Below are 23798 nucleotides of genomic sequence, written 5' to 3'. Positions count from 1 at the left end.
AGTTTTTGGGGTAAAATAAGGTTTCCCCCTATAAGGTAATGTCATAATGTGCTGGTATGCATCGAATAATAACGCATTATAAAATGCCGGTACTTACCTTTTAAACAAAGCCCTCTAGCGGCACTCTGTCACCATTAACAGGGCTTCCATCTTCACCCAGTCTTCCTTTTTGGGTTTGTGGGCTCTTGAGCCTGCTGACCGACCTGCGATGACGTCCCTCCCATGCAGGAGCCCTAGGCACAGCACAGAGCTCTAAAGGAACAGCGCGGGTATGCCTTTCCTTTAGATCACATGTGCCGGTGACATCACCGACTGCTGTTCGCTGGAATATCTCATAAACGATGCATATTTAGGAGATATTCATTCTACCTAAGTAAGCTTTCTTATAAGCTTACTTGCAGATAAAAATATCACACAAGACTTTACTAGCACTTTAAACGTTACCTTTCCTTTTCATATCGTAGTGCTGTCATTTTCTGTAAGACTCAATGCAAAATGGCAACATGAAGGCATTCTGTACACCATTGGTATACAGAACACCTTTGAAAGTGTAACTTCCTGCTTGGTTGGCTTGGCTTGGCTCTACACTAAGATACAATCAGATTTTCAGCATCCTCTGCAACCAAAATGTCATTTTATTGTGAGATACTTCTACAGGGATGCACCGAATGGGTTTTTTGGTGGCGAAACTGATACCGAAAATAAAAAATAAAGTGGGCTGAAATCCCATACCGAAAGTGGCTGTTGTTAAAAATATTTTTATACAGGAGATAGTCAGAGACTGGGGACATGGTACGGGAGATGGTCAGAGACTGGGGACATGGTACGGGAGATGGTCAGAGACTGGGGACATGGTACGGGAGATGGTCAGAGACTGGGGACATGGTACGGGAGATGGTCAGAGACTGGGGACAGGGTACGGGAGATGGTCAGAGACTGGGGACAGGGTACGGGAGATGGTCAGAGACTGGGGACAGGGTACGGGAGATGGTCAGAGACTGGGGACAGGGTACGGGAGATGGTCAGAGACTGGGGACAGGGTACGGGAGATGGTCAGAGACTGGGGACAGGGTACGGGAGATGGCCAGAGACTGGGGACACGGTACGGGAGATCGATGCAGCCTACCAATCAGTTGTAGCACCCTGCCTGTGCCCTTCATGCAGACTCACCAGTGTCTGTGCCCATCAGATGCAGCAGCCTGTCTATGCCTGTCATGCAGCCTCACCAATGCATGTGCCCACCAGTGTCCATGCCACCCCTTTTTTCGGTGCCATTATCGGCAACATTTCTCTTTCGACAAATTGCCGAAAATGCAATTTTTGGCCGATATGTTTCGGAGGCCGAAATTTCAGTGCATCCCTAATGCAGACACTGCAACTTTTCCCATCAGAACATTCAAAGTGCATCAGCATTTTTTTTTTTTTTTATCAGGACTGCAACATATGCGGCGGACAGATCAGACACTTTTGACACTATATTGGGACCCCTGACATTTATACAGCGATCAGAGCTAAAAATAGCCACTGATTACTGTACGTCACTGGCAGGGAAGGGGTTAACACTAGGGGCGATCAAGGGGACCCTAGGTTTGTTCTGTTGGGGGGGATGGGACTGAGTAGGGGAAGAGACCAATCGGTGTTCATACTTAGTATGAACACACAATCGGTCTCCTCTCCCCTGAGAGAACCGTGATTTGTGTTTACACACACATTCCTGTTCTCGTTCTGTCACGAGCAATCGCGGGTGCCCAGCGGACATCGTGCCCACCAGGCACGCGCATCGGCTCCAGGGACACACGGCGGGCGCTTGCGCCTGCTATGAGGTCTTGAAGGAGCAACTTACAGCTACAGCGTTTTGCACAGCCTTGCCAACCTGCCACAGTATACAAAATTGGTAAAATCCTTGTTGTTTATTTTTTTATTGGTTTTATATTTTGTTATAAAATTTTGCAAACAGGTAATTTTTCTCGTGCTGATGAGGCGGTACTAATGAGGTGGCACTGAAGGGCATTGATAGGTGGCAGTAATGGGCACTGCTAGGTGGCACTGATATTCACCGATGGGCACCGATTGATGGCACTGGCAGGCGGTACTGGTTGGCACAGATGTGGTGGCTGTGCCTTTTCCTCTTTGGGACTGATGTCCCTTCAAGAGAAGCCGGTGATCAGCTTTTTTTTTCTCCACACTGTCAACGTGAGGAGAAAAAAAGAAAGGTCACCAAGCTGCTGTTTACATTATGTGATCAGCTGATCATGTGGTAAGGGGCCGATCTGTGATCACTCGAGTCTCATTGACATGGTGATCAGAGTGTGCCATGCTCGACCCGCAGGGGACGTGCAAAGGGGAGGCCGTCCATTGACGGCCTCCCAGCAATGTAGGTCCACGCTGTATCCGTCTTTCCGCTATAGCGCGGACAGGAATCGTTTTCAGCCAAGGAAGCTGCCATCTTTGCCTCTGTTTAATCTTCAACTGTGATTTAATGTGATTCGTTATGACACCAGCCATTGGATGGTTTGATAGTTTGGCTGAGAGCACAGCCAATGTGCAGTTCGCATTCCCGGCATGCCTTTTTTTTAAACTGTTTAAATCCATGGGTTTACTTCCACTTTAAGGATAAGAGTGGCTGGGTCTAGATTCACTTTAATTCACCTCTTCCAGGTGCATATGCTTGTTTTTCCTATATTTCTGTACTGCTCTGCTTAGCCTCCTGGTGTGACAAAAATGGCTTTTGGATTTAGAGGCACATATGGCTGAAATGGGTGGGATATAAGAGCCTTAAGAATAGTACACACGGACCAAATGTCGGGCGACATTGGCCAGTTCAATAAAAACCAGCCCCCATTCGGCCTGTGTGTACGTCAGCCAGCCATTTGGCCCACTTCTGTCGGACGAGCATGCTGGGCAACCAGAAGCCGACCGCCTCTCAATCAGTGCTCTCAGCCGATAGCTGAGACTACTTATTGGAGGGTTCTTGCGAGGGGTCTGTCCCCCTGTCAGAACACAACAGCTCAACTGGAAGATTGTTGTACTAATGTTGGATTGTTGGTACAGCGGCTCCACCCAGAGCTGTCAGTAGTGTGTACCAGGCTTTAGCGTTTACAGAGCTCCCTTTCCTTTCCCAGCAGCTGAATGGACTTACTTACCTGAGCCATAGAACTTGACCCACGGGGACACGCTGTCGCTCTGCTCTTGATTGGATAGATAGCATCGCAGCCATTGGCTCCTGCTGCTGTCCGTCAAATCCAATGACATGGGGACGGGGCCGAGTCCTACATTCGGCCTCTATGGATGTCGAATGCTGGACTTGGGAGCGTGTCCGCAAGGTAGCCCTCCGGGAGAGCGCTTCTCCCAGGGGGTTATCTGATGTGGGGAGGAGCCGCGAGAGCCGCCGAGGATCCCCAGTAGAGCAGATTTGAGGCCACTCTGCAAAACGAGCTGCACAGTGGAGGTAAGTATGATGTGCTTTTTTTTTGTTTTAAAAAAAAAATAAAACAAACCCTTAAAATCACTTTAACCATGTAAGTTGAGCAGGCATGAGCTCTGTTTATCTGATGAGATATGATGTCCATATCCAAGCCATATTTGGGAGAAGTGGTAGTTTCCAGTATAATCGCATAATAAAGTTTAATATACTCTCTTCATTTACAGGTTTTATTATACTGTGTCCCATGCCTGGGGTCTGTGGTGTGGCAAAAATGTCACACAGGACAAGTGAGCGAGACCTGCAGTCTTCAGCGCGTCGAATGGGCACATCCCTTCTTTTCCAGTTGTCTGTGCATGAACGAGAGTTGGACTTGGTATTTCTTGATCACAGCTATGCCAAGCCTTGGAGTGCCCACCCTGATGCCAGCAATGCCCGTCCCACCCGTACCCTTTTCATCACGCCTCGTAGACAGCAGGAAAGTGCAATGTAAGTTTTGGATTCTTTTTAATAATTCTAAGAAGACAGTTTGAAAATTAATGTGGATCTTATTGTTTCAACATTTTTAGAAAAATATATTCTGATTAACCTCTTGCTGCCAATATAACAAATCTATGCAGCTGCAAAGATGTTAGGCTTTAATGTCCACATGCTGCACATATGTGTCCATGGACAGCCAAGGTTCCTATGCTGAGAGCACACTTCCTGCAAACACTCAGCAAAGCGACTGAGCTGTCATAGATAGCTCCTGGTCTCATACTGATTGCGAGCTGGCTTGACTGACTTCCGATCATGTGACAGGTGGTCACATGATCAGGAAGTCATTTCTGTTCCCTGGACATTAAGACCCAGTTAGAGGTACACCTGTGCTGGGTGGAAGGGGTTAAACAAAGGTTTATGTACAGTGGCAAGAAAAAGTATGTACACCTCTTGGAATTGTTTTTCTGCAGTAATTTGCCATAAAATGTGATCTGATCCTCATATATAGTCACAACAATAGACAAACAGAATGGGGTTGATTTACTTAAACTGCAGAGTGCAACATCTGGTGCAGCTCTGCATAGAAACCAATCAGCTTCCAGTTTTTTTTTTTTTTTTGTCCAAGCTTAGTTGAACAAGCTGAAGTTAGAAGCTGATTGGCTGGCATGCACAGTTGCACCAGATTTTGTGCTCTCCAGTTTTAGTAAATTGGCCCCAATGTGCTTAAAGGAGAAGTCCACCCTAAGCTTGTTTGGCTGGGCTTCTCCTATGGGTCACAAGAGTGCAAAACTGAATTCCACTATCTGCTGACGTCACAGAAATCAGTCCAGGCACCGCGTCATCACAACAATAAAGTCTGTATCCGCCAGGTGATTGGACTGATACTCGCCTCAGTGAACAGCTGAGAGTCTGAGATGGCCGCTCCCTGAGGTTTGACAGTCAGCAGCTCTCTGCTTGGGGAGCTATGAGAACTGATCCATCGGCATTGTTCGATCACTCAGTTCTCTGTGCGGAGGCGCCAGGGGACCGATGCTGCATCCACCTAGGTAAGTATGATTCTGTAAAAAAACAAACAAAAAAAAATACTTCTCTTTTTAAAGTGTTTCTAAACCCACAACAGTAAAATCAGTCTGTGTATGCAGTAAATCATGCTTGTTATACTCACTGTGGAACCTACTGGGTTAATCCTCTGCATTTTGTAAAAAAGCTGTTTGGTCCTGTCTTGTCTGATCCTCTCCCACACTCCCCAATCCATCTCCTGATAGTAAAAAGTGTTGGGTCACTCTGCACATGTCTAGTTTGGTGTGTATTGCTAGAGAAGTGTTTTTTTTTTTTTTTTTGAGATAGGGTGCATATGCTTGCCAGAGGGCCAATCAGTACTGTCCAGACCTAGGGTCAGGGGTCATGCAGCTTCATAGGACAGAGGAGAATGACCCCCCTTTACAAGCTTTAATCAGACACTGATAGAAGTCACAAGACAAAAGTTATTTAGCTATTTATTTTTACTAAAATAATAGTATTTCCATATTCTATGTACTGTGGGAGATGAGACATAGTGAAAGCAGGGTTTAGTAACACTTAAAGCTGACACAAGTCTTAAACCAGGGCTCGACAAATCCCAGGCACCAGGTCGCTGTTGCGGCTAGAAATTGTGTCGTGGCTCCTGGGTTTTTGTCACTGACAGGTGCCTCTGTTGCTCTGTGTCTGGTGCCTCCAGACACAGAGCACTGTCTGATAGTCGGGATGGAGCAGGAAGAGAGCAGCTCAGCAGCCTCTGACATCCTCCTCCCTTCTCCACACACTCATGGCAGAGCAGCGCCGCAGTGTGTGAAACTGTGTAGAGAGGAGCTGTCAAAATTGAGGTTGAATGTCGGGGTGGGCGGGACCCAGTTTCCCAACACCAGCCAATGGGATGGGATCTGGGCGGGGCGGGCCCCTCCCCTTTCTTAAGCAGCCCAATCATTGGCTGGATAGCTGCCAGGTCCCGCCCACCTCTGACATCACGCTGACTTTGTCAGCTCCTCTCTCTCCATACAGTTTCACACAGTGCAGCACTGCAGGGAGCATACAGTTACACTATCGGCTGTGAAACCTGCCAGTGCCACGTGCCAACCATTGCCACCTGCCAGTGCAATCCAGTGCCACCTGCCAATGCCAGTTAGTGCCATCTGCCAGTGCTACCTGCCAATGCCAGTTAGTGCCACCTGCCAATGTCATCTGCCAGTGCCACCTGCCAGTGCAAATCCAGTGCCACCTGCCAGTTAGTGCCACCTGCCAGTGCCAATCGGTGCAATCCAGTGCCACCTGCCAGTGCCAGCTAGTGCCATCTGCCAATGCCATCTGCCAGTGTCAACCAGTGCCACCTGCCAGTGCAATCCAGTGCCACTTGCCAATCTGTGCCACCTGCCAATGCCATCTGCCAGTGCCAAGCAGTGCTACCTATCAGTGCCACCTGCCAGTGCAATCCAGTGCCACCCATTGCCACCTGCCAGTGCCACCCATTGCCACCTGCCAGTGCCACCCATTGCCACCTGCCAGTGCCAGTTAGTGCCACCCGCTAGTTAGTGCCAGTGCCACCTGCCAGTGCCGTCTGCGAATGCCAGTTAGTGCCACCTGCCAGTGCTGCCCATCAGTGCCACCTGGCAGTTCCCATTAATGGCACCTCTGCTGCCTATTGGTGCCCATCAGTGCCATCTGTCAGTGCCCATCAGTTCCAACCTCAATGCCGCCCCATCAGTGCCAATTAGTGCAGCCTATCAAAGCACATCAGTGAAGGAGGAAAAAAAACTTATTTGCAAAATCTTATAACAAAACAAATGTTGATTTTTATTTTTTTTAATTTCTTAAATATTGTCTTTTTCTCTTGGCATCAGGCATGAGCAATTTTTATTGACCGATGCCCCAGACATGCAGTTCTGGGCGCTGGGCAGAGGATTTAAATAACTGGCTCCTAACTTTTTCAACTGGCTCCTAGATTCTAAGCAAATTTGTCAAGCCCTGTCTTAAACATGCACAATGCTGGAGGAAAAACTAAGTGAATCCATAGATTGAAATAGACAATTTTGAAGTATCACCACAGGGTGGTGCTGTGGATACCAAAACAATATATACCGCATATATGCCACATCACATTAACTGGAAATGCTTTTGGAAGGATTGGTATTAGACTTTATAGGCACTGAGATACACGTTTAAAGATAAAAATGTTTTTATTACAAATTGATTAAAAATGAACAACCTGACAGACGCTAGTTTAAAAACTTTGCAAAGTAGAAATTTCCTATATGCTATTACAACACACAACCCATACACCAAGAAATATACTCCTGAATGATCATGATGAACAGTTATTGTTCTATCGGGCTTGGTGTGAGTTGATCATAGTGTGCAGTAGCTCGACTCTACATGTTGCATTAATATGCACCTCAACCAGTAGTTGGTAACAAAGTAGGTAATTATCCAGGATACGGCGGATGTTGCAGACAAGTGTCATCGCATTTATGACTGGTCTATGTTGGTGGAGACAGTATTGAACCCCGATTTAGCAATGGTTACAAATGTAGCATGATATAGCATACTGGGTAGAGAGGAGGCATATAACAAGCCTATAGGGATCCTATACAACAGTCAAAGCTTCAAAACATCTAGAAAAAATAATTTCTCAGTAGCTGCAGCAGAGGGGTAGTAGTGTATCCTGATCATGAACGTAGAACTGCGTTGTGACATCTGCACCAAAGATCACTCAGCATGATGATGGTGAGGATGTTACATCCACAGTATATCACAAGTGAGTACACCCCTCTCATTTTTGTAAATATTTTAGAGAAGCAAAGAAACTTTGCTACAATGTAAAGTAGTGAGTGTACAGCTTGTATAACAAATTGTTGTCCCCGCAAAATAACTCAACACATAGCCAATAATGTCTAAACTGATGGCAACAAAAGTGCGTACACCTCTAAGTGAAAATGTCCAAATTGGGCTCAATTAGCCATTTTCCCTCCCAGTGTCAGGTGACTCGTTAGTGTTACAAGGTCTCATGTATGATTGGGGGGAGCAGGTGTGTTTAAATTTAGTGTTATCGCTCTCACTATCTCTTACTGGTCACTGGAAATTCAACATGGCACCTCATGGCAAAGAACTCTCTGAGGATCTGAAAAAAAAAGAATTGTTGGTCTATATCAGGGATATGCAATTAGCAGACCTCCAGATGTTGCAAAACTAAAAAAGTCCCATCATGTCTCTGCCTCTCTGTGCCATGCTTGTGGCCATCAGTTTTGCTATGCCTCATTGGACTTGTAGTTCTGCAACAGCTGGAGGTCCGCTAATTGCATATCCCTGCTCTACATAAAGGTGGCCTAGGCCAGGGGTAGGCAATCTCGGCCTTCCAGCTGTTTTGAAACAAGTCCCATGAAACATTGCAAGACCCAAACAATCACAGACATAACTCCTAGAGGCAAAGGCATGATGGGATTTGTAGTTTCACCACAGCTGGAGGGCCGAGGTTGCCTACCCCTGGCCTAGACTATAAGGAGATTGCCAAGACCCTGAAACTGCTCTGTTTTAGCACGGTGGCCAAGACCCTACAGTGGTTTAACAGGACAGGTTCCACTCGGAACAGGCCTCGCTATGGTTGACCAAAGAAGTTGAGTGCACATGCTCCGTGTCATAACCAGAGGTTTTCTTTGCAAAATAGACGTATGAGTGCTGCCAGCATTGCTGCAGAGGTTACACTGCATAAAATTGGTCTGCATGGCTGTCATCCCAGAAGGACGCCACATCTAAAGATGATGCACAAGAAAGCCCGCAAACAGTTTGCTGAAGACAAGCAGACTAAGGACATGGATTACTGGAACCATGTCCTGTGGTCTGATGAGACCAAGATAAACTTATTTGGTTCGGATGGTTTCAAGTGTGTGTGGCAGCAACCAGGTGAGGAGTATGGAGACAAGTATGTCTTGCCTACAGTCAAGCATGGTGGTGGGAGTGTCATGGTCTGGGGCTGCATGAGTGCTGCTGGCACTGGGGAGCTACATTTCATTGAGTGAGTAAACCATGAATGCCAACATGTACTGTGACATACTGAAGCAGAGCATGATCCCCCCTCCCTTCGGAGACTGGGCCGCAGGGCAGTATTCCAACATAACGACCCCAAATACAACTCCAATACGACCACTGCTTTGCTAAAGAAGCTGAGGGTAAAGGTGATGGACTGCCCAAGCATGTCTCCAGACCTAAATTCTATTGAGCATCTGTGGGGCATCCGCAAATGTAAGATGGTGGAGCGCAAGGTCTCTAACATACGCAAGCTCTGTGATGTTGTCATGGAGGATTGGAAGAGGACTCCAGTGGCAACCTGTGAAGCTCGGGTGAACTCCATGCTCAATAGAGTTAAAGCAGTGCTGTAAAATGATGGCCACACAATATTGATAGTTTGGGCCCAATTTGGACATTTTCACTTAGGGATATACTTATGTTTGTTGCCAGCGGTTTAGACGTTAATGGCTGTGTTGAGTTATTTTGAGAGGAGAGCAAATTTCCACTGTTATACAAGCTGTACACTCACTACTTAACATTGTAGCAAAGTGTATTTTCTTCAGTGTTGTCACATGAAAAGATATAATGAAATATTTCCCAAAATGTGAGGGGTGTACTCACTTTCGTGCATTACTGTACATCCTCACCATCTCAGTGCCTATAAAGTCCAATGCAAATCCTTCCAATAGCATTTCTAAGTGAACCCATAGACTTACTTCAACAGAAACTGTTTGGAGTCCATAGTTTGCATACCCGAGTCCAATTAATGAGCTTAGAGGTATGGTTTAGAGCTATTTTGATACATAAAAGACACTCAAGCATTTTAGAATTGCCGTTCACAAGAAGCATCAGCTGATGTGAACTATGAATCGCGAAACAGCTTAAGGTTTGAGGGCATCCCTGGAACTGGCAAACATCCTTGTTCACGAGTCTACCATATATAAGTCTTTGAACAGGCAGGATGTCTATGACAGAAAGCCATGGAGGAGGCTACTGCTCTCCAAAAAGAACATTGCTGTGTGCCCAAAGTTTGAGCACCCTGGAAAACTGCAACGCTACTAAGAAAATGTCTTTAGACTGATGAAACTAAAGTTGAATTGTTCGGAAAGCATGGCACAAAAAAGGTAACAGCTTACCAACGTCAAAACATCATCCCAATATTAAAGTATGGTGGAAGGAACATCATGATTGGGCTGGCTTCGCAGTTTTGTAAGGAGGAATGGTCAAAAATTCCTCCTGAACGCTGTGCAGGTCTGATCCAGGGCTAGCTTGCTTGAAGTAATTTCTGCTCGAAGGAAGTTTGACCAGCTGTTGCCTCCTGGGGGTTCACTTCCTTTTTCCTCCAGCACATTTTATGTAAAATTACTATAGAAAACCAGTTAAGTCCATGGGCTTCACATACGTTTCTTGCCACTGTAAATAAATCTGCAAAAAAACAATATACCTTAATAGTACTCATACTAATAGTTGTCATTGTGTTGGCCTGATCATTTTCATTTTACCACTTTGCAGAGAGGCAGATGTTCCAATTGATGTTGAGACTGTCACTCCCATTTCCATGCCATTATATGATAACCAGAAGGCTCGAAGTGTTATGAATGAGTGTGAACGTCATGTGATCTTTGTGCGAACAGACACTGAAGCTCCTCCACCACCTGATGACTGGGAAGATCACCTTAATAGGTTTGTTTTTGCTTTTGTATCAAAGTGGATTTTCAAATGCACAAGCACATTTTGGTTAATTACATCTTACCCTTTTTAATGTGGTTTTATTATCAATTGCTATTAGGACTGGTTGGAGTACCTCGCAGAATAAGCTTTTTAACAAGGTCCTGAAAACGTTACAAGCTGACCGCCTTGCTCGACTTGCTAATGATGGTGTAAGTACATGTGCTGGTTTTTCTTGCTGCCTTTCTTCACTGAACTTGTATAGCGCTTTGACCAGGCCAGATGTTGGCAGTTAAATCTAGGTAATTGTCCTAAATTTGTATCATGAAAGCAGTCTTTACTTATTGCCCCTTCAGGCAACCAATGAGCCAGTGCTGAGAAGAATTGCTGTGGACAAGTGTGCCCGTCGGGTACGTCAAGCTCTCGCCTCAGTAGGATGGGACACCAAACTAGTGCAGTGGCTGCATAGCACACTGGTGGAAACCCTCAGTTTACCACTGCTTGCTGCATATCTGGATGCGCTGCAGACATTGAAAGGCAAGGTACTGCTTCATTTGGCATAGCTAACAATGTATGTAAATAATATGTCTGTCCAAATTATGTGGTATCGGAAGATGAAGATTTGGCTGTGTTTGTAATCATGCTGTATATGGCTGGACATATATCCTGTGTGTGTGTAATGAGATAATGTGTCGTGGCTCTCTACAGGTACCGGCTCTTATTGATCGCATGCTACTAGCCACGACTGTCAGATCAGGAGGAGCCAGTGCAGAAGCATTATCTCTACTATTGAAGAGACCATGGGATCCAGCAGTTGGAGTACTATCCCATAACAAGCCTGTAAATATATTCACATTGTGTCTTGCTTTTTTTCCTGATTTTATTTCCAAATCTCTTACTAAATCTTTTTTTTTTTTTTTTTTTTTCAGAGCAAACTCCCAGGTTCCCCTCTCATCCTCATTGCTCCATCAGGGCCAACCAATTCAATATTTCCCACTTCGCGGCGACACCGTTTCTGGCAATCCCAGCTCTCCTGTTTAGCTAAGGTTTGTTTTAGTACACTGATTATTACTTAAAGTGGTTGTAAACCTCAGATATGAAATATGAACAAAGCATATCCCTCTATAGTGTGTGCTTGTATTAAGAGCACTAAGTGTCATTTCTATCTGCTGCTTTGTTCCTCTATCCTGACACCAAGAGAAGAAAGGTGATAGGGACAGGAGCTCCAGCAGATTGACAGCCTCAAATCTCTTCCCATGTGCCACATGCTCCCTCCCCTCCAGTCAGATCTCAGAGATCTCCTCGCTGAGCTCAGTAGCATGCATCTTCAGCTCTCCACCACCTTTTTTGTTTTCTGAACGTGCAGCCAAGCTTTATAAATTCTGCACTTTGAATGGATGCAATAATAGAAGACTGCACATAAAAGGGTACAACTTGTAGGGGAATTTGTTTCATTTCTGTGTATCTCTTGAGGCTAGTCACTTCACTGCATATAAGAAACGGTAATTTATTTACCCTTACATATACCTATTTTATTAGTGTATTTGGTAATAGGAAAAAAGAAGTATTAATTGTGTTCCACATTATGTCTTAACACTTTTAATGTTATTTGCCTCTGAACAATGACTGAGGTGTCAGCTTGTTAAATGTTATAGAATGCATTAAGATAAAAAGCCCTCTGCCTTTACAACCACTTTAATTGCAGACAATGCTGACCAAAATGCTGTTTGTAGATTTCTGGAAAAAGAGAAGGTCACAAACATTACTATTTTGTTTGTTGGCTAAAAACTAGATCATATAAAGCAAATGTAACATTCAAGAAGCAGGAATTGTAACTTTTTTATTAATGCTCAGAAAGAAGGTTTTTCTAGAGGCAAAACCCCAAGGCCTGGAATTGCCCCGGAGAATCACTTACATTTGACATCTGTTATCTTTAAGGTGCTGGCTGGCCACTTGCATTTCATTAAATATGTGGGAGCAAAACATTAGCTGAAAAAAATAATAATAATTAAGTGCCCTTTTCATTAACAAAATCTGAACTCCTGGCAAACAGTTAAAAACAGAGGGATTTGTTTTACCTACAAGTGGATGTGTAATTCTGTTCATCTAGTCTAAAGATTTACTGTATGCAGCCCTGTCAGACTGCACAGTCAGGTAATGGATAGTACCTTCTTTGTGGCAGTGAGGAATTTGTTATCCTCTCTCCTCCCCCTGTCTACTTACTGGACAGCGAAAGAGTAGCAGCAGAGTGATGAGGTAATCCCTTATGCTCTCCCCTATCGGCATGTTCTTTTTTTCAGCACATAAGCATACAACACAACTGATTGGCTGCTAGTGCTGCCCTTTTTTTTTTTTTTTGCTTCTCTATAAGGGATTGCAAGAGGCTCAAGTCAAGTCAGACTGAGGTACATACTCTAGTCCCTCTGTGGCTCCTCCTCACATCAGATAATCCCCTGGGAGAAGCTCTCTCCCGGGGGGGGTTACCTTGCGGGCTCGCTACCGAGTCCAGCATTCGGTGTCCATAGACGCAGAATGCAGGACTTGACCCAGGCACCTGCATCGTTGGATTTGATTGACAGCATCAGGAGCCAATGGCTGAGCTGCTATCAGTCTATCCAATCAAGAGCTGAGAACCCCCGCCAGAACATTGTATCTTGCATTACCCCTGCCTTGGTTTGTATGTTGTAACTTTTGGTTAAATAAAGGAATTAAAAAAAAAAGGCCTAGAAGAGCATGGCAATTACTGTCATAGCCCCAACTACTACAATTATTTATTTTCTTACATCAGGGGACACAGCGCCATAGTAATAACTATGTGGGTTATATTGGACTATCAGGTGCTGGACACTGGCATGCCCCTTAAGGCGTGAACTTCCCCCATATAACCCCTCCCACTACTGGGAGTCCTCCATTTTTTCACCAGTGTCTAAGACGTTGGGCACGTGTAAGGATGTGTGTACTGAGCTCCACGGGCAGTAATCCTTTGATGAGAGCCAGCCATCCTGACCGGATCCGTTCTGATGTCTCCGTAATGGACTAAATGAATGGTACCCGGGCCTCGTCATCCGAAGACACAAGGTTTTGCTTGCGAATGCTTTTAAGCTGGGCCCTGGAATCCAGTACTTTTTGGTAGTAAGGCCAATAAGTTTACTGGCAGGGTCTTCTTGCAGTTCCAGGATTGTGGGATTACCTGAGTGTACCCCTGTTCCTGAAGGTTTCCTTTCAAGGTCTCGGAGCCTACCATGAAGGGCGAAGATTGGGCTTTTTATCTCTGATAAAGCCCTGCGGCGAAAAGGTAGGGGAGATTTTCTGCAAGGAATCTCTCCTTCCATGTATTTATGTTGTCATGTCATGTCTGTGTCACCACTGCAGGCTGTATTGAGCACTCACCATTCTGACGCTGGAAACAGCAGAAGCCTTCACTCTCCTCTCCGTTCAAGCCAGCTCAGGTATGAAGGGGGGTTCTGATCTCCTCCTGGGCCCCAGAGTGGCGTTTTGTTCCTTTGGATGTCAGCCTGCTGCCTCTTTTCAGTGGCCATTTTACCCCCCCCGGCCTCCATGTTGCCAGCACTCATACACTTCCCTTGTGAGAGGGGGTCCGTTTTCACGCGGGGGTCGTGGCTAAATGGCGTCAGACGCCGGCCATACGTGGAGGAAGTATTTTAGGCTATACAGGAAAAGCTGAAGTCTGGTGGTGGAGGGACAGAGCAGAGTGGTTGCTGGTCAGGTTGGTGACACAGGCATCCCCCTTTTGTTGACAACATTGTACTGTTTAGCTAGGATTAATAGCAGTTATTGTACTGTACTATAGCCTAGCAAGTGAAACATTCTTTTGTTGGTACTGCCTCTGCTTTGTACTGTAAGCTATGAGTGACAAAGGGACCAGGAACCCCTCTAAGGGTTCTAAGGGGTTAATGGTATACAACAAACTATAAAAACCCTTCCAAAAGAATGTCTATATTCCTCCCTGGGAGGTAAAAAGGAAGATACGGCCAGTCAGATGAAGCCGTCAAGGGTAGAACACTTTTGTCCCTGTATTTCATACAAACAGGTTTTTCTTCTACCATTTAAAAGATTATTGCTATTATGTCTCTCCATAGTAGGACTAAACATAGCAGATTCCCATCTAGTCCCCTGGGCCCTTTTGTTGAGGTGCAGGAGGTTGGGAATCAGGGAGATCTTCCCTAATATTGGAAGATACTTATTTTCCTCTTCAGAGGATCCTAACAGGGAGGGAGTTGCCGCACAAGTCAGGTGTTAGTCTACTCCCTTACTTAACCCTTTTGTTGCCTGCCACAGGCCACCTGGGAGTCCATTCAACATGGTGTCCTTTATGGAACAAGTTCTGTAGTGCAGATCTGCAAGATGCAAAAAGCACTAAAAGTGCATAGCTATGTATTATGAATGGGAACATTTTTATGAAAGAAATAGGGAGTTCCAGCTATTAATGCTGTAATCGCATCAGTGAGCAGAGTCTCACATGTCCAGTGGATAATGCACTGATGTTAAAGGATCCAGCAAGTTAAGGTTGGATTTTCCTTTTAAAGACAAGATGTCTTTTGCAGTTCTGGCTGCAATTGGAGTAGCTCAGTCCATTAACCCCTTAACGTCTGCTCCACTATTGTGGTGGAGCACATTTTGAGTCAAGCCAATGCATTGGAATGTGGACTCCAAGGGGTTAAGGAACAGGTGTGAGATACCTGAGAGTTCTGCCTGATCAGCAGACCCGGCGGGGGCTGGTGTATTTGAGTCGCTGTGTCTCACAGATGCTATGAAAGACTCGATCACTTAAGCCCTATGGCTTTTGCTTGGACTAGTGCATTTTTGCAGAGGTCCGTGGCTGAGATATTGGTCAGCTGAAGCACCAGGTGAAAACCCTTAGCCAGTCTGTGTCCCTTCCTGGGGTATGACTATTTAGAGTGGGTAAGTACATCCGAAGGCAGTAAAAGGAGGTTCAAACAGTTCTCCTTTAATCATGCAGCCTCTCCTATGCCTGGGGTATCTGCCTTTAGGCAGTCTCGACGGTTTCCATCGTCAGGTTCAGGAGAAAGCTCCCAGGGGCAGCAGCAGGATCTTGGGGGCAGAAAGCACATGAAGCAGAATGCTAAGGCCTTCTCGTGAAGAAGCACCCCCCACTTGTTTGAGTAAGGGGAAAGGTCCTGCGATTCTCAAAGTCTGGCAGCAACAATGTTAAGAGCAGAGTGATTTCTGCGATTTTCTTCTCTAGGTTACATCTAGAGTTTCAAGAGCCTGGATGGCCTAATCGGCTTTCGATCTGAGGGTTCGGGACCTGTTTGGGTGCTGCCTGTGGGGTCCTTGGGGCTGCTGATGCGGTAGTCTTATGCAAGAGTGTCCGTCTCTTCATAGCATGCTCCTAAGGTTTCAAAAAAAAAAAGTGGAGAAAAAGAGAAAGGAGATGTCTCTTTCTGGTCTCTGGATCGGCTGTTATCCCAGTCGGTGATATCAGAGATTCCCTTAGTGGAACAGGGTTTTTTGGCTCAAACCTTTTAAGGTCCCAGAGCCAAGCAGAGAGGTAAGAAACATTCTATATCTCGGAGATCTGAATCGGCACTTAAACATCAGATCCTTTCATAATTCGATTGGCTGTGTCCATCCTGTAAGGAGGGGAGTTGAATATCTCCATGTGCCAAAGTTTCCTGCTTACCAGAAATCTCTGCGAGTTGAAATATAAAATTACCGTATATGCCGGTGTATAAGACGACCCCCTAATCTTACTGTTGTTTAAGCCTTTTTTTCTTATACTTACCGTATAAGATGACCCCCTTCCAAGGCTTCCGACGCTTGATATTCCGTCCTTCTTGCTGGAGCAGGAGCTGGCGCCATATCCTTCTTCCTGCTTTTGCTGGACCCAATCACGGCGAGCGATGTATTCTATTAATGAATACAAAGCCTGCTTGGATTGGCAGAGGCTGTATCATCATCAGCCCGCTCCTCTCTGACTCTCAAAGCCAATCCGAGCAGGCTACAGAGTAGCCTGCTCGGATTGGCAGAGGTTGTTACTCCAATCCGAGCAGGCTCTGTATTCATTTGAATACAACGCTCGCTGGGATTGGCTCAGCGGTATATACTGTATGTAGCCGAAGCTACATACAGTATTACCGAACCCTCAGCAGGCATCGGAGGGGCTGATCCGGCGTATAAGACGACCCCCGATTTTCGGCCAGTTTTTTTAAGTGTAAAAGGTCGTCTTATACGCCAGAAAATACGGTATTTTTATCAATCGTGGCACTGCTATCCGGCTTAGCCACAGCACTAAGAGTGTTCTGAAAGCTTCTGACACCTCCTTTAGCCAGGTTAAAGGCTCAAGGCATAGCGGTCCTAGCCTATTAGAAGATCTACTTTGAATAGATCATTCAGTCTCAGGTCTAAAGCCAGAATCTGATCTCAGCTGTAGATAGCTGAAATCTCTAGGTTGGATTCTCAGCCTAGGAAGATTCTCCTTAAAACCATCAAGGAGGTTACTTGGGGGCTGGTTATAGATACCATACAGAAGAAGGTATTCTTACCCCAGTCGTGAATCAGTTCCATTGTAGGACTAATTCAACTTATCAGGAAAGGAAAATTCCTTCATTTTGGCTGCAGGAGATTTTTAGGGGAAAGGGTGGCCGTCCCTTACGCGCAGTTTATTCAAAGACTGCTTCAAGACACCATCCTGTTGGTCTGGAATAAAGAGGATTCAGGCCTTGTGTGTTTTTCAATAGGCTTGGCTCCCGACATAATTCAGAGCCTAAGTTGGGGGTTGTTGTCCAGCAGGAGGGAAAATCTTTATCCTGCAAGGTATTAACAACAAACGCCAGCCTTCTAGGCTGGGGAGCAGCCCTGGAAGAAGATTCTGTCCAGGGGAGATGGTACAGGTTAGAGGACCTTGCTTATCAACTTTGTTGGAAGTTTCAGGCAGTACATCTGGCTATAGAATCTTGGCAGTCAGAATACAGGACTGTCCTGACAGGACTCAGTGGTGGCTTACATAAAAAAAGAGGTGCATAATGTTCTAGCTTTGGCAGCACACAACACTGCTTGCCTATCGGCAATTTTAATATTTCAGGCGTACTACTTGAGATGCCAACAATTCTTTTCGGGAGAATGATCTCTTAACCCCAACATCTTCCTAGCAATATTTCAGATGGGGTACTCCAGACAAGGACCTATTTGCGTCCACATTCATTAGTAAGGTCGACAACTTTATGTCAAACGAGTCCACTAGCAGGCGGAACATACGCATTAGTCTTCCCAGGGGATCAGTTCTCACTGATATATGCATTCCCTCCAGCTCTGCTACTTCCGCGCCTTCTCCACAGGATTAAGAAGGAACAGAAGGCGGTGATTCTGGTGGCCCCAGCGGGTCCCAGAAGATCTGAATTTATCTGGATCATAAGGAGGGCAGTTGAAGTCCTTTGGACGCTGCCATTATAGCCAGACCTTCTTGCACAGGGTCCGGTATTTCATCCTAATGTACGGACAAGGAGTTTAACAGGTTTGACTGTTGAATCCCAGTCTATAAAAGATTGTGGGTGATCTCCTTCAGTAGTGTCTACTTTGACTAATGCCAGGAAGCCAGCTTCCAGAGTCACTTTCTATAGAATCTGGAAGGCATAGGTTTCTTGGTATGGATCCAGGGGTTGGCACCCCAGGAGGTATGTCAATAGGTAGGATTCCTGCATATGGGATCTGAAATGAAGCCGGCCTTGATTTTTATCAAGGGCCAGATCCAGGCCGATGTCGATGTCTTTTTTCCTACGGCCTCTTGCTTCCCACTCTTGGTGTGTAGCTTATTCAGGGGGTAGCACGGTTTATGCCCCTTATCAAGGCACCTCTAAATCCTTAGGATTTAAGATTGGTCTTGTCGGCTTTGTTAAATCAGCTGTTTGAACCTTACGAGAAATTCTCTTGGTTCTTTGACATGAAAGATAATCTTTTGCCTGCAATTTCTTCTGCTAGAAGAATATTGGAACTAACGGCTCTGTCTTGTAAGAGCCATATTTCATCGTGTATAGGGACAAGGTTATTTGATGTCCTCATCCTGAACTCTTACCAAAAGTGGTAACAGGTTTTCATTTAAACCAAGATATTATTATCCCTTCTTTCTCCCCAGAAGCCTTAATCTGGGGAAGAGAAAGCACTACAGTCTCTTGATGTAGTAAGAGCGATCAGGTTTGCAAAACGCAGGTTTTGTTTGTACTGCCAGAGGGTCCAAGATATGGACAGGTAGTGTCAAGATCCACTATTTTCCAGATGGGTTTGTCAAGTGATTGATCAAGCTTCAGCTTAAAGAAGAAAATTCTTCCTTCTCATATTAAGAGCACATTCATCCAGGGCGATTAGTGCCTCTTAGGTGATGCATTATCAGGCCTCTATGGCTCACATCTGTAAGACCGCAACATTGGTCTTTGGTTCAGACAGTTATCTGATTATTTATTTTCAAATCGATATTAAAGGTCATGAGGAGTTTGCCTTTGCACACAGCATACACTGCAGGCTGCAGTATGAGTCCTCTGGCCTCCTGTTTCCTTGAGTCTCTCTTCCCCCCCCTCCCCCCCTTCAGTTGCCATTGCTATGGGACATCACGCATAGTTATTACTATGGCGCTGTGTCCCCTGATGTAAGAAAAGAAAATAGGATTTTTAAAACAGCTTACCTGTAAAATCCTTTTCTTTGATGTACATCAGGGGACACAGAGGTCCCTCCCTTTTTCTTCTTATACACTTTCATTGCTTGGCTACAAAACTGAGGACTCCCAGTAGTGGGATGGGTTATATGGAGGAAGTTCACGCCTTAAGGGGCGTGCCAGTGTCCAGCACCTGATAATCCGATATAACCTGCATAGTTATTACTATGGCGCTGTGTCCCCTGATGTACATCAAAGAAAAGGATTTTACAGGTAAGCTGTTTTAAAAATCCTATTTTTCAGTTTGCCCAGCGGCCAATCGGGTATGATATATGCAGTGGATATAAAAAGACCCTGTTAAAATGTCAGGTTTCTGTGATGTAAAAAAAAGAGACAACGATAAATCACTTCAGAACTTTTTTTCCACCTTTTTAATGTGACCTATAAACTGTACAACTCAGTTGAACAACACTGAAATCTTTTAGGTTGAGGGAAATAAAAAACAAAAAAAATATGGTTGCATAAGTGTGCACACCCTTAAACTAATACTTTGTTGAAGCACCTTTTTGATTTTATTTTCAGTCTTTTTGGGTATGAGTCTATCAGCATGGCACATCTTGACTTGGAAATATTTGCCCACTCTTCTTTGCAAAAACACTCCAAATCTGTCAGATTGTGATGGCATCTCCTGTGCACAGCCCTCTTCAGACCACCCCACAGATATCTTCTGGTGAAGCCATTCCTTTGTTGATTTGAATGTATGCTTTGGGTCGTTGTCATGGTGAAAGACAAAGTTCATCTTCATGTTCAGCTTTCTAGCAGAAGCCTGAAGGTTTTTTGCCAATATTGACTGGTATTTGGAACTGTTCATAATTGCCTCTACCTTCACTAAGGCCCCTGTTCCAACTGAAGAAAAACAGCCCTAAAGCATGATGCTGCCACCACCATGTGTCAGAAACCATGAAACAGACGTAGAGACAGAAGTACAATCAAATCACACTTTTTTATTAATAAAAATAAAAAGGTAAATAGAAAAAAGCATAGCCAGAGTCCAGTAGCCAGATCGGGTAGTCAGCCAGGCCAGAAGTCAGGGATCCAAGGAGAGCAACTGCAAGCAGGATAAGAAGCCAGGAGGGATGTCAGCTAGCCAGTCTTGAAACAAACAGCAGGAGATGGTTCCTTGTGATGTGACCAACGCAAAGGAAAGAGTGAGCTGGAAGGCTTTAAATAGGCAGGTCAGACGAGCATCATTGGGAACAGCTGGTAACTGTGGAAAGAGAATAGAGCTGGCAATTAGCCGACAGCTGAGCGGCCAGCCCAGAAAAGTAAGGGCTAAGCCAGCCCTGACACCATGCTTCACTGTGGGTATGGTGCTCTTTGGTGATGTACAGTGTTGTTTTTGCTCCAAACATATCTTTTGGAATTCTGGCCAAAAAGTTCAACCTTGGTTTTATTGGACCATAACACATTTTCCCACGTGCTTTTGGGAGACTTCAGATGTGTTTTTGCAAAATTTAGCTGGGCTTTGGATGTTTTTCTTCATAAGAAAAGGCTTTTGTCTTGCCGCTCTACCCCATAGCCCAGACATATGAAGAATATAGGAGATTGTTGTCACATGGACCACACAGCCAGTACTTGCCAGATATTTCTGAAGCTCCTTTAATGTTGCTGTAGGCCTCTTGGCAGCCTCCCTGACCAGTTTTCTTCTTAGAGGACTAAGTGATGGTCGGGTGAAATGGGGATTGTGGGGTGGGAGCGTTGGGATGGAACGGCTGTGATCGCTGGGGGAAGAGGATGGGGCTGGGAGGGTCATTGGGAGACATGGGGACAGAGGTGAAAGCTGGTGGTGGGAAGGAGGAGGCAGCACAGGGTGGGCACAGCACAGGGCGTTTGGTACAGACCAGTCACTGACACTGTACTGTACATTATATATAGACCAGTCTGTACCCCGACACTATACTGTACGTTATGCCTGATCACCATGCGCAGTCATTTCCGAACCCTGACCCCCCCCCCCCCCCCCCCCCCCCAATCCAGGTGGGATGTGTCCTGCTTCAAACCCCTCTGCTGGAGGAGGGAAGGAGGAGGCGTCCCGCCCCCAGCTGACATCACTTCTGGTATCGGTTTTTGGTATGTGAGCATTTTTGCAAATACCGATACTCTTGAAAATATCGTATCGGTGCATCACTACTTTTTATATCCACTGTACATTGTGCCAAGCTTGACCAGTGTAAGTATGCCATAAGGATCCTTCCTGGAGTTCAGTTTTAAAGAATACAAAGCTGCTCTACATATCAAAGTTAAGCTTAAAACCTGTGATATTTTTATGTGAAAATATTTATATTAAACACATTTGTCTGCCATGTTCACATTAGGAAATCCTTATTAGAAACCATTTTACTGTTCTACAGCATAAAAATGATTTTTATGTCTCTTCAAGGTCATTCCTGTTGGTTCTCAGCTGGCTAACAGCGGAAGTGGGGTGACTTCCTTACAGTGCCTAGAAAACATGATTGGTGGATTGCGCAACAAAGTAGTTGAGGTATGTAAAGTTATGATAATAAGGGGGTCCTTGTCACACATAATGTTGTACTTGAAGCACAATGGATCGCTTATTTAGTTTTTTTTTTGGTTATTTTTCAGTTCCAGTAAGCCTTGCAGAATTATTGTCCTAAGACATAACTTACTAATTATGATGATGTACACTGACATGTCCCTTCCATATAGCCATGTTTATTCATGGTGTAACCTCGGTACCTCCTGAACTAATTATGATAAAAATACTTGCGTTTTTCTGCTTATAGATTCACAATCATTTCCCTCACAAGCCTGTCATTCTGCTTGGATGGAATACAGGAGCATTAATTGCGTGTCATGTGAGTATTGACTACTTGAGGGATGGTGTTACTACACCTCTATTTAAAAATGTAATGTATGTATAAAATGTTTTATCTGTAAACTGTATAGGCACTTTTATATTGTAAACATTTATGGTAGGTACATTGTGTTTATTACTATTTTCAACAGTTTTTTTTTTTTAAGATTTTTATTTGTTTTGTAACATAACACGTAAACACGAGACCAAATGGGCCACACATAAACAACTATTTACATTTCGTCAGCATTGACTCCTCCTTCCAGCCCCTCACTCAGTGACAGGATCAGAATAATAATAATATGGCCACCTTTCCCTAATGAGATTCAATAATACATTTCAACATGTCAAATAATTATACACATGTGGAATCCCACAGCAGGTACATTCCATTATGTGTCACTCAATCTGCCACTGTAGTTTCACTATTCATCCAACTGCCCCACACTTTATCAAATTTCTGTGGTATGCCCCTGCTAATGTATGTAGCCTTGTAGAAAGGAGCAGCTCTGTTCACCACACCCTTCCATACTGATACAGATGGAGAATTAGGCTTTTTCCATGATAACATTATCATTTTCCTAGCGTAATAGATTAGGATAGTCAGTAAGGTGCACATTACTCTCTTTGGTGCTAGACTGTCTACCAAACCCAACAGGCACACCTCCTATTGTTGGCTATAGAGGAATGGCTGTAACTTCTGCTATACATTCCGTGACCCCCTTCAAAAAAGCCTGGACACTCGAGCAATTCCAAAAGATATGCGTGAAATCTGCAATGAGGGAACTGCATTACCAGCAACCAGGCGACTGGGCGGGGAACATTTTGGCCACCCTAGCGGGAGTAAGATATATACGGTGCAAGAATGTAAATTGCATGAGTTGGTCTCTAGTAGAGACCAATCTAGTAAAACCATCACTCATTATGTCTTTCAGCATCTTAATACCAAATTTAGTCCAGATGATTGGATGGGGTACTCATAGAAGTGCATTAATTTAGGATTCTTCCAAAGTGGTGTGTGGGGAGAAATCTCAGAGGTGTTACCCATCTTGGTCACTGCTACCCATGCCCTACTAGTTGTACGCATGGATATCATGAGCCTATATGGAGCCCTGATACCACGATACAGTAGGTGTGCCAGCGCCTCATACGAACCAACAGCCTCCTCCAGTGTATTGGCAGCATCCTCCTCAGGTAGAGTAAACCACCTGTGTACAAATACTAGCTGCCCCACTAGGAAATATCTGTGGAAGTCCGGGACCGGCAGACCCCCTTGTTTCCACGGCAGTTGTAACACTCAGAGTTTAATTCGGGGGTGTCGCCCCAGCCACAGGAAATTCGTTATAAGTTGATCTATTCTTTTGAATATGTATCTCAGTATCCAAACAGGAGAATTGCGAAATTTCATTTTTACTAAATTCACCCTACCTATGAGTTTCAGAGGCAGATTCCTGTAGTCTGGATTTTAGTTTAGTCAAAAGTGCATCGACATTCAAAGCAATAAAGTCTGGTACAGAGTTGGATATATTTAACCCCAGATATTTGATCACCTCCACACTCTGCAAGGGACAATTTACCGGGATCTCGCATTTGGGGGATGGTGTCTTAAGTGAGAGAATCTGGGATTTTCCCCAAGTTGACTTTCAGACCCGAAAAATTAGCAAAGGAATTAAGAATGTCTAAAGCTGCCGACA

General features: G+C 44.8%; 1 protein-coding gene across 2 annotated transcripts in view; it reads left to right on the top strand.

Annotated features, from left to right (window-relative positions):
* Window positions 1–23798, top strand: part of KANSL3 (KAT8 regulatory NSL complex subunit 3) — a 154361-nt gene that overhangs the window by 6787 nt on the left and 123776 nt on the right. For both annotated transcript variants that reach the window (XM_077469540.1, XM_077469541.1), the window contains exons 2-9: window positions 3649–3910; window positions 10448–10618; window positions 10725–10815; window positions 10960–11145; window positions 11312–11443; window positions 11533–11649; window positions 21670–21771; window positions 22034–22105. In XM_077469540.1, coding sequence (XP_077325666.1) covers window positions 3669–3910; window positions 10448–10618; window positions 10725–10815; window positions 10960–11145; window positions 11312–11443; window positions 11533–11649; window positions 21670–21771; window positions 22034–22105 — 1113 coding nt within the window. In that variant the 5' untranslated portion in view covers window positions 3649–3668. The remainder of the gene's footprint in view (window positions 1–3648; window positions 3911–10447; window positions 10619–10724; window positions 10816–10959; window positions 11146–11311; window positions 11444–11532; window positions 11650–21669; window positions 21772–22033; window positions 22106–23798) is intronic.

The sequence above is a fragment of the Lithobates pipiens genome, unplaced genomic scaffold (assembly GCF_037356315.1).
Source record: "Lithobates pipiens isolate NorthernLeopardFrog02 unplaced genomic scaffold, aLitPip1_a1.2 Scaffold_8, whole genome shotgun sequence".
Taxonomy (NCBI): domain Eukaryota; kingdom Metazoa; phylum Chordata; class Amphibia; order Anura; family Ranidae; genus Lithobates; species Lithobates pipiens.
Note: the sequence above shows the minus strand (reverse complement) of the source record. Positions and strands in the feature narration are given on the sequence as shown.